Source organism: Chanodichthys erythropterus, chromosome 14 (genome assembly GCF_024489055.1).
Source record: "Chanodichthys erythropterus isolate Z2021 chromosome 14, ASM2448905v1, whole genome shotgun sequence".
Classification (NCBI taxonomy): domain Eukaryota; kingdom Metazoa; phylum Chordata; class Actinopteri; order Cypriniformes; family Xenocyprididae; genus Chanodichthys; species Chanodichthys erythropterus.
The window spans coordinates 39,737,931-39,749,447 of record NC_090234.1 but is presented as its reverse complement, the minus strand read 5'-3'; the positions used below and the strand labels follow the sequence as shown (position 1 = coordinate 39,749,447).

Below are 11,517 nucleotides of genomic sequence, written 5' to 3'. Positions count from 1 at the left end.
AGGTCCAGCTCTTCAACGGCTCTAGACAGGATGCGGAAGAGCTCGGCATCCATGCCCTGGCCATGCTCGATGGGTTCCAAGGGAGGCGGTGGAGCGGGGTCTTCCGGCTCGCCAGCCCATCCTTCCGCTTCGGAAGCCGCAAGAGACATGGAGTCGTCTTGTTCGTCGTCTGTTCCCCCGAATGAGACGAGGTCACTCGCTTCTGCGGAGGGACGCTGCTCAGGGCGAGAGAACAGAACTGGAGAGAGTTCCCTGGGAGGAGAGGGCGAGGCACGCGGGGGCTGGGCCGGCGTGAGCTCGCTCAACTCCTGGCGCTGAGTCGCTCTACCCCGCTGTCTTTTCCTCGCCGGACCGCGGGAGGAAGGAGACGGGAGGGCGCGAGCGGCGAGATCGCCCTCAGTGAAGAAGGCGACCCGCGGCGCAGGGAAGCGAGACTCATACACTCGCAGTGCGGGCATGAGTCTCCAGCGAGCGCGCCGTCTGCGTGGGGCTTGCCCAGGCAAGCGACACACTCGCTGTGTCCATCGTCGTCGTGCAGGGGGGCCCTGCAAGTACCACATGAGTGGCGGGGCATCGTGAGACGCCGCTGCCGTGGCGGCAATTGGGTGGCTCTTTTAGAGCGGCGAGGGCCGCGGAAGCTCTTAAAGCGGTGAAAACCGCTGGAAATCGCTCTTTTAGAGCGGCGTTTAAGCCGCGGATGAAGCTCTCAGGCGGCGCGCCGGATGGCGGCAGGGGACGCACAGGAAGCGGCCGGAAGCGGGAAGCGGGAGGCGGCGGCTCGGCGACGGCGCTAGAAGCTGCAGTCCGCGAGGGCGCCGGCGCTTTCTTCCACCGGCGAGTCCAGGCGAGTCCGCTGCGGGAGCCTCTTCAGACGGCGGCGAGAGCAGAAGGCGGCGAGCTTCTTCGGCTTCAGGCGGAGATCAGCGAAGAGAAGTAGATGTCGTCGCTGAAGGAGAAAACACTGAAATCCTATGGCGAAACGCCTGCTTATATAGCCCTATACCCCGCCCATTTCGGCGGGAATATTCGCGCGCTTTGTCGCCATAGGCCGCGCAGCTATGCCGCGCCGCCATTGGTTCAACAACTTGTCTATGAGTGAACCAATGACGGTGCAGTTACACTGCGTTATTGAAAAAGGCTCCAGCAGCGGGGAAAAAGGGAGACCTTTCCCCATACGCAGTACGAGTGAAGTATCGAAAGGGAACTTCTGTTTAAACCTACATGAAAAACTTGAAAAGCACCATTTATTTAATTTATATGTTTGTTCTGTTGTATTTATTTGTGCTATTACTTGTACTTTAATTATTTGTTACTATTTTACTACTTACTGTTTATTTGTCTAACAATATTTAAAATATTTAATCTAGTAGCTTTTGGTGTCATAACCTTATGTATTGAGGTTAAATGTATCAAAAACAATGAAAACAATAACTATGCTTATTTTATAGGCCCATTTTCTTGTCTTTTACTTTTATTAATTTTTATGTTGTGGGGCCCGGAAAATTTCGGCAGGACGAGTAAAAATTTGAACCACTGGCCCAACTGGGCCAGCAGAAAAAATCCTTAACGTTGAGCCCTGTTATTATTAATAAAGTTAAGTTATTTAAGACATCCTATGGCCTCCTCGAAAGTTTGCTGTAGCCCCTGGTTGAGAACCACTGATATAGGCCTACATGTTAAAAGAAAGTAAATAAACAAATAAATTAATAAATAATATTTAAATTTTTAATTGCATCTTCACATTTTTAAGTGAAGTGCAATCAAAATGATGGTAAAGTTAGAAAGTTTTTGTATCGATCAGTTCAGTGAATTTAATTTAATTAGTGATTTAATTACTTCCCCCAATGAAAATTTGTGTTTGGTTGTGATAGATTTATATATATATATATATATATATATATATATATATATATATATATATATATATATATATATATATATATACACACACACAGTCAAACCAAAATTTATTCAGACACCTTGGACATTTCATTCATCAATACAGTTTATTCTCTATAGTTAAAAAAAAAAGGGTAATAAAATATGACAAGGTCTCAGATTTAAACTGTGCCAGAAAAAAAAAAATCTTAATTATGTCAGATAACACTTAAGCAAAACATGGTCAGGTCAAAGTTAATTTTTGGTCACAATTTTTTATCAATTTTACCGGTAGTCCACTGTATGAAGAATTTTTGGGTATAAAATGTCACAGTTTACTTTATTTTGCTATCCTCACTTACATAAATGAACTATAGTGTCCTGCACCCACTTGTAAGAATATATCAAAAAATGTCTGAATAATTTTTGGTTTGACTGTATAACATTTTCAGGTGTTTAAACATAAAACCAAAGGTTCACCTGCTGACTGAAAAACATGATTAAATTCAACTAAACATGAGTAAACTCAACTTGAATATAACCTTTGTTTCAACTCACAAATAGTCTTAGAATGGATTACTTTAAGTTTAATTTTTGAAAACTTATAAACTTGAGTCCAAAATCCAAAACCTGTCACGACAATTGGAGTTAAAGTGATGAAATAAGTTCAAATAACTTAACGGGACAATCATGTTTTACAGTATTTACAGTTTAGACTGATCTCCATGTTTAAAAACAAAATACTGGCAATAAAATATGTAAGTCTGCCCTAATATTGTCACAAGTATGCTTGATTTTGACTGTTTTGGTCATGAGTGCACTGATTTATGCTGTGTGCTGAAAATAGGACAACAAAACAGTGTTGATTCTTTGATACACACACCAAAGCTGTAGGTCATTATCTCTCAGTCTAACCTGAGGTCATGTAATGTACATATTCTGCGGCTCCCGACGGTCCTGGCAGGCCCACATGTGAATCTTGTTGGGGAACAGCATTTTGTGCAGTGCTGTGAACATGCTTATTATCAACACACAATTATCTGGCCTAATCATGTGGAACTGCACGACAATCACCAGGGACCAAGCAACTAACAACATTCTCACCCAGACTCGCAAATATGCATTTATTGACGCTGCATCACAAGAAAGCCAGTGTCCCTGTCAATATTCTCTTCAGAATATTTCCTGTTGATTTGATTTTCAGTCCATATTTCCATAGCTTTTTTATGTATTCTTTGACTGATTGATTTTCACTCCCATCTCATATTCACACACACAATGAATGCGTAATGCTCGGCTAGATAAACCTCTTTAGAAAGCTTCTCTGGAACACCTAAGTGTGATACTGTACGTTATATTGCAGTCTGCAGCAGAGTGGTCCACAAAGCACAAAACATCGACTGCACACTTATTTTCTCTTCCAACACATTCAGAATTAATTCACACATCTGTGTCACATCAGACAGGGAGTATGATGAAAACTTGCGAGTTGTGGGATTGATGCTCGAGGTATCTTATACATCTCACAATCACAGATATGATTAAATTTGAAGCTAAAACCAAAGTATATGATTAGGATGATTTATTTGTAGAGTTGAATATTTCAGAAGTAATAGTAGTACACAGTTTTAAGGTACAGAAACGATCATGAGTAAATTAATTCATTAGCACCAAATATTGACAACACTTTGAGCACACTGTAAAATAAAATAAAATGCATAAACTAACATCAATTAACAGGACCGTCAACTTATAGGAAGATTTTTCCCAAAATAGAACAAAAAAATGTTAGTTCATAGCGTTATTTTAATTTATATGTATACATTAAGTTGTAAATTTATATCACTATTTCCCAGTGTTTTGACTAAGCATTGATTTCTCGTGTAACAGTGACCTCTAGTGGCTGAAATGTAGATGTACACTACAAAAGTTCAATATTTATATAAATAAAATGTATTTTGATGTAAAATAATTCCCACAAATGAGTTGTCATGTTATGCTCAATCTTATAGGTGAAAAGTGGTTTAATCATCAATACTGCAAACATTGCGAAAAAATTGGTTTAGCATCATGTAACTGCAGTATTTATAAGGAAACAATGCTCAGAATGGATTATCTAAGTGGCACTAAATCCTTTCCATCTGTACATATTATCTACTGTGTCCATGGGTTAGTATGAGCACTCTCAGTTTGGTTCTCATGTGCAATATGATCCGAGACCTTTAAATAACACACTGTCCAGCATTGCAGGAGGCCTACAGCTGGCTAGGGAGAAACTTAATACAGACACAGACATTCTAAAGACTGACAGTATGCAAACATGCAGAAATAGACACACAAACAATGCTGCAAACATTGTGGAAAAACTCATACATTTAGAGAGCATGCAGTACTATATATTGATACGCATGCTAAAGTTTAATGTTTGTAATATTGCTTCAACAGCCATATGTATAGAGAGAGCGCAGCTGTCACCTGCCATATGAATGAGTCATATCTCCCTGCGATTCTGCTGTTATATGGACGCACCTGTCAGTGTCTCATCTCCAGTCTGTCTCTGATGGGAAAAGGTAATTTCGCCTCATATATTTAGTTTTAAAGGGATAGTTCATCCAAAAATGAAAATTCTATCATCATGTACACCCCTCAAGTTGTTCCAAGCTTGTATGAATTTATTTGTTCTGCTGAACACAAAGGAAGATATTTGGAAGAATGTTTGTAACCAAGCAGATCTCGCCCCCCATTGACTAGATTAGTATCTACAGTACAGTCCAAAAGTTTGGAACCACTAAGATTTTTAATGTTTTTAAAAGAAGTTTCGTCTGCTCACCAAGGCTACATTTATTTAATTAAAAATACAGTAAAAACAGTAATATTGTGAAATATTATTACAATTTAGAAATAACTGTTTTCTATTTGAATATATTTCACAAAGTAATTTATTCCTGTGATGTCAAAGCTGAATTTTCAGCATCATTACTCCAGTCTTCAGTGTCACATGATCCTTCAGAAATCATTCTAATATGCTGATTTGCTGCTCAAGAAACATTTACTGTGTACAATTGTACAAAATATTTGTGTACAATATTTTTTTTTCAGGATTATTTGATGAATAGAAAGTTCAAAAGAACAGTGTTTATCTGAAATTTAATCTTTTGTAACATTATAAATGTCTTTACTGCCACTTTTGATTGATTTAATGCATCCTTGCTGAATAAATGTATTCATTTCTTTCATTTCTTTTCAAAAAAATAAAAATAAAAATTCTTACTGACCCCAAACTTTTGACCGGTAGTGTATAATGCTACAGAAGCTTTGTATTTCAGATAAATGCTGTTCTTTTGAACTTTCTATTCATCAAGGAAGTACACAACTGTTTTCAATATTGAAAATAATCATAAATGTTTATTGAGCAGCAGATCAGCATATTAGAATGATTTCTGAAGGATCATGTGACACTGAAGACTGGAGTAACGATGCTGAAAATTCAGCTTTGCATCACAGGAATAAATTACTTTGTCAAATATATTTAAAAAGTACACAGTTATTTTAAATTGTAATAATATTTCACAATATTACTGTTTTTTACTGTATTTTTAATTAAATAAATGTAGCCTTGGTGAGCAGATGAAACTTTAAAAAACTTTAAAAACATTAAAAATCTTAGTGGTTCCAAACTTTTGGACTGTACTGTATATGGTAGTAAATGGGGGCGAGATCTGCTTTCTTTCACATCACTATGGCAAGCCGTTTTGACTTTTATTCACATCTCAGGATATGAATTCTTCACTCTAAAAAATGCTGGGTTAAAAACAACCCAAGTTGGGTTGAAAATGGACAAACCCAGCAATTGGGTTGTTTTAGCCCAGCGGTAGGGTTAAATGTTTGCCCAACCTGCTGGGTAGTTTTATTTAACTCAACTATTGTTTAAAAATTACTGTATTGCTTAATTAAAATTAACCCAAAGTATGTTGGAAATTAACATTTATTAATGTTCAATGAATAATTATTAAACAATAAACATTTATTAAATTGCTTATTAATACATTTATATTAATAAACTATTAAACTATTAAATTTATATTAATAAAATATTATTATTATTAATATTAAAACAATAGTTGGTTTAAATAAAACTGCCCAACATGTTGGGCAAACATTTAACCCAACTGCTGGGTTAAAACAACTCAATCGCTGGGTTTGTCCATTTTCAACCCAACTTGGGTTGTTTTTAACCCAGCATTTTTTAGAGTGTTGATATCAACAATTCAGTTGTTGATATCAGGAATTACATTTCCACTAGTAACAATGTTAATTCTTGACATCTGTAATTTTATTTTCACTTATGAAATGTCACCATAGCTGCCATTCAAATTCAGTTTTTGATATCAAGAATTGATTTCTTAATAGTTGAAATTCCAATTTCACATATCAGAAATACAATTCTTACTAGTAAAAATTGTATTTTTTTATATCAATAATTACATTGCTACTAGTAAAATGCAAATTTTTGATATCAATAATTCAATTGTCACTAGTTGAAATGTCAGTTTTTGATATCAACAATTGAATTGCTACTAGTAAAAATGATATCTGAAAATGTATTTCTGATATCAATATAATTTCAGATATCTAAAATGGCTTTCTTACTAGTAACAATCACATTCATGATATCAGAAAATAACATTGTCACTAGTGACAATCAAATTATTGATATCAAAAATGAACATTGTTACTAGTAGCAATTCAGTTGTTGATATCAAGAACTGACATTTCAACTAGTGACAACTGAATTATTGATATCAAAAATTATGACTTTTACTAGTAAGAATTGTATTTCTGATATGTGAAATTGGAATTTCAACTAGTAAGAAATCAATTCTTGATATCAGCAATTGAATTTGAATGGCAGCCTATGGTGACATTTCACTAGTGAAAATACAATTACAGATATCAAGAATTCTTTTTTTACTAGTGGAAATTCAAAAGTTGATATCAAGAATACATATTTCTGCGAGTGATGACATTATTGTTGATATCAAGAATTAACATTTTTACTAAATGTTAATTCTTGATATCAACAATTGTCATTGTTACTAGTAGAAATGTAATTCCTGATATCAAGAATTAGCATTTTAACTAGTGAAAACTGAATTGTTGATATCAAGAATTCATATCCTGAGAATGAATAAAAGCCAAAACAGCTTGCCATACATCTAAATGCAGAAGATATGCTGTTGCTACATTTCATCACAAGGAAAAAAAAAAACTTTTTTAAATGAAAGGTTTAATGAATCTTTTGAAATGTTACATGTCAATTGTATGTGATAGCAATACATAATATTATTTACAAAGCAAATATGTATGTGCTGTGGTGTGTGAACAAGCAGTGCAAGTAAAACGTAAAGCTTTCCGATCAGGTATTTCTACAAAGCTACAAAATCTGTCTATATATATATTTTAAAGCTTTTGGGGTTGAAAAAACACTCAAGAATTTACCAGTAAATAAATAATCAAAACACAAAGTGAAGCAAAGTGGAGAATGTATAAATTTACACTTAAGAAGCAGGAAAAAGAAGAACACCAGTCTGTTTCACTATTTTTTTTCAGGCAACATAAAAATATTTAACATAATTTAATGCTTTGTGCAATACTATACTCACACAAACACTCACACATACATGAAGTGTTCCCAAACCATCCATGATCGATGTTTACAGTACTGCTCACAGCACACATGATGACCAAATACTGAAGCAACATTTGCGAAATTTGAAGGCAAATTCAAATCAAATCTATAATAACTGTACCCCAGCCTGTCATAAAGTCAACACACCCTCTGAGTTTAGAGCCCAAACATGCTTTCTTTTGTGACAGATACTTAATGCATGTCGAACATACAATTTCATTCTTCTGTTTCCAAACTATTCATGAGGTTCAGTCATAATGCTGTTGGACTGTACGGCCAATCACTAGGAAGAGAAGACCAGACAGAAAACAGAAGAACATGCCCACTGGAGCAAACATGAAAGAGAGGCCATAAGTCATATTGAGCTCAAACTCTGGGCACTTATTCGACTTCTGATATTCCTCATATGAGCTAATTACATCCAACACATCTATCCAGATAACATACATCACAGTGACAACGAGAAGGAAGAAACCTGGAGAAAAGAGACAGCATTGAGAGATGGAGAAATGAAAAGCGACATGAAAAAGAGAGAGATAAAGTGAATAAATTAGATGTTCGTGAGATCTGTAATACATTGTTCAGTACTTTACATGTCCAAGTGAGGAAGAGATACACCGTACCTGCTCACAAAATCTTTAACTTACCAGAAATGAGGTACAGTCCACCCCCTGATTTATAAAGGCGATGACTGGCAAATGGAGCTGCGCAAATGATAATGAAACCACCAGCCACCACAGCGGCCACGCCCACCAACATGGAGACGCTCCAGAAGCCTCTGTAGACTAAATAATCGTGTTTTTCATTAAAACAAACCAGAGGGAAAACAATTCACAGTACAGTAGCTAATTTTTTGATGGTGTGTAAATTAGGAAAGTATCAAATAAATAATCTTACTTATGGCAGTCTGGTAGCTGGTAGTGTTGTAGATCTGATCAGGGATAGGAAAAGGGAGGAGATATGCAGGTTTGCATACTCTTGCATGTGGCTGATTTTCTAGGGGAAAGAACAAAGAGAATCACCATTTATTAGCGTGTGAGTTTGAAATCATTGTTTATATTAAGATTCAAAGGTGTTTTGATATTCAAGTTGTTTGCTGACTGAAGTAACCTGAGCACTTATTCTCTCTTTGAACCTTCTGTGGCCTTTCTGTAGGGCAACAGGTCAGATCCCTTTGATATTTATGGAAAAGTCTCACCCAGAGCTTCACAAGAGGACCGAACACCATGTTCAGTGAGCAAGTCGCTTTACGCTTTCAGATATAAAGTAGCTTACAATATTAAATTCATTAAAATTAGTTAATGATTAAGTATCATGAACAGCAATTCTTACAGCACTTATCATCCATTCATGGTATACAAATGTTAAACATGTATTTTTATATGCACAAATGAACATCAACCTATATAAATGAATACTGCAAAAGTTTGTGTGCTTGGAAAACCACAGAAGACTCTATTGCACCAAAAGCAAATATAATAATCTCTCTTACCGAACCAGAATTTCCACAGATTGTCATCATTCATGATGTCATTAAAGGTACAGCGCCAAAAGAAGCCCTCGTGATAAAAGGTAATGTTCTGGTCGTCACTAGATTGGTCCTGACCCTTGTTGACCGCAACATCACCTCGCTGTGAAGTAGCAGAGAGCAGAGGTCAGAGAGCACTGGACAACTGTTGCACAGCCAATGAAATTACAATATTTAAAAACAGCTAGAGGACAGACATTTGCAATCTATGTATGGAAACATCATGCTATTTATGTGTTTAGATGCACTTTACAAAAACAATGACAAGGATATTACATTACAGATTGGAATGGAGGTGATTTATGTCATATGACTTAACACTGCTGGAAAGTCCTACTTAAACTGGTAGCTGTTAGCCGGTTGACTAGCGACCATATTCCAAATAATAGCTTGGACCACTTAATAAGACCAGCTAATGACCAACTAATGACCAGCCTGGCCATCTAGAAACCAGATCATGTTCCAAAACAACGCTAATAGCAGGAATCTCTAAGAGAAGTGTGCACTAGACCCAAGGCAAGCATTGAACGGGGCCCAGCGCAAGGTTGCCGAAGAGCTCCTGGTCGGTTCTTGATCGCGTTCCGGGGTGGGGGTCCCGTTGCACCGGCTGCAATGCTCTAAGGACAGCCCTGACTAGACCAATAGCTTGTGAGCGGTGCAATTAATCCCCCACACACACACACACAAAAAAAGATATTTAATATATTTGCATTTAAAGGTTTAGTTCACCCAAAAAATGAAATGGCTCAGTATTGGCCGACGCTGTACACATGAGCATCACGACCGTGGTGTGACGATGATGCAGGAGCCGGCCAATAATGAGCCGCCGTTCTGACGTAGAACATGGAAGTGCTGAACTGTGTTTACTACGGCCCCGTTTACACTAGCGCGTTTTCGTTTTAAAGCGCACAACTTTTGCTACAGTTACGCCTGTCGTTTACACTACTCCGGCGTTTTCGAACCTCAAAAACTGAGACTTTCGAAAACACTGCAGATCCCGTTTTAGTTTGAAAACGCGGGGGTTGTGTTTCAGTGTAAACAGACCAAAAAGATACTTTTGAAAATTATGGCGTGGCTGCCCACGTTCACTCTGCATATCCTTGACGACCATGTAAACAATAACATGGAGACTGAAGTGCAATCTTTGCTGGCTTTGTTGTCATTTTTAGCAGCCATTGTGCAGTTAAACTCTGAATTTTTTTAATACTGCAGCTACCCATATGAGCAAGAGGCAACTGTTTACACTTGTACACGCATGCCCAGTGCGCATGAACGGTCATGTGACATGTGTTTTCAGTCATTTAGTGTAGACGCAGATCATTTCTGAAATGCTGTGGAAACACCAGTGTAGATGAGAATCGTTTTCATTTTAAAACGGCATTTTGTGTAAATGCTAAACAGGGCCTACATCAACAGTGTACGAGACTGAAAGGGAAGAATTTGTTGAATAAAGTCATTATTTTTGTTTGGTTTTTGCATACAAAATTGTATCACATTGTACGAATTAACACAAAATCGCCACCTCATAAAATAGATAAAGTTGGGAGCATCTCACATTTCCCTCCCAATCCTTTATGAGGGAAATCTAATTCATGTGTGACTTCTATGAATAGACACTGCACTGAGATTCCAGTTTGGTTATTTAGTATTAAATGCGGTATCAGACTGCAGCATGTGATAGTCTACACTCAAGCTACACTGAGACTGTAAATACTGACGTACGAGGATGTCATATGACTGTCACTGCTTAGAAACCAAATATGCTCATGACTGCTTCAGTATCTTCAGTAAAGATCAAAGAGCAGAAATATAGTTTAGTTTAGTTTCAATAAAAAGGAGATGCACTAAAATCCAAAACATACAATTAAACAGATAGTTCTGAAGAGAGGCATTTCAGATTTATTAAACAACCAACCATCCATCCCTAAATGTCTTCTGATAATGTCCTAAAAGTAATATTCATATCAATAAAATTCTCGTTCATGCCAAGCTTTTTCCTTTTGCCCTAAAAGGACTAAAACAACACCCACCTCCAAAGTAACCGGACCATTTGAATGTGAATTGCAGGTCTCTGATGCCAAGAGCCAATAGTCCGTGCCAAAAGACAAGAGAATGAACAGAGTTGCCAAGGCACCGAAGAGCCCAGCAAAAAATAGTGCCACATGCAACTTCATGATGACAATCTTAAAGCGCTACTTTTTTCAACCGTTTACTGCTTGTAAAATTAAATAGTCTCTCCTCCTTCCCTCATGAAGTAGTCACTGAAATTATGTAACTCCTCACAATGTGATAAATAGTCCAGTTATGCTCAGCAAGGTTTATAGTATGTTAACACAAATGGCTGTTCTAGTACTCTTCCGTGCTCCAGTGTCTATGTATGTGTGTGTGTGTGTGTGTGTCAGTGTCCTCTCTCTTAGTCAGA

General features: G+C 37.2%; 1 protein-coding gene across 1 annotated transcript; it reads right to left on the bottom strand.

Annotated features, from left to right (window-relative positions):
- Positions 1 to 7,160: 7,160 nt before the first annotated feature.
- Positions 7,161 to 11,517, bottom strand: tmem182a (transmembrane protein 182a). Its single transcript, XM_067410112.1, has 5 exons — positions 11,126 to 11,517; positions 9,060 to 9,198; positions 8,465 to 8,563; positions 8,215 to 8,352; positions 7,161 to 8,042 (listed from the first exon to the last, which is right to left on the bottom strand). The coding sequence occupies exons 1-5, from the start codon at positions 11,267 to 11,269 to the stop codon at positions 7,816 to 7,818; spliced, it is 747 nt and encodes a 248-aa protein (XP_067266213.1). The 5' UTR covers positions 11,270 to 11,517; the 3' UTR covers positions 7,161 to 7,815.

Coding starts and splice junctions, on each gene's coding strand:
- tmem182a (XM_067410112.1), bottom strand. CDS start 11,269: ATGAAGTTGCATGTGGCACTATTTTTTGCTGGGCTCTTCGGTGCCTTG. Junction 8,353..8,464: donor CAGCTACCAGACTGCCATAA/GTAAGATTATTT, acceptor ACGATTATTTAG/TCTACAGAGGCTTCTGGAGC. Junction 8,043..8,214: donor TGGACTGTACCTCATTTCTG/GTAAGTTAAAGA, acceptor TCTTTTCTCCAG/GTTTCTTCCTTCTCGTTGTC.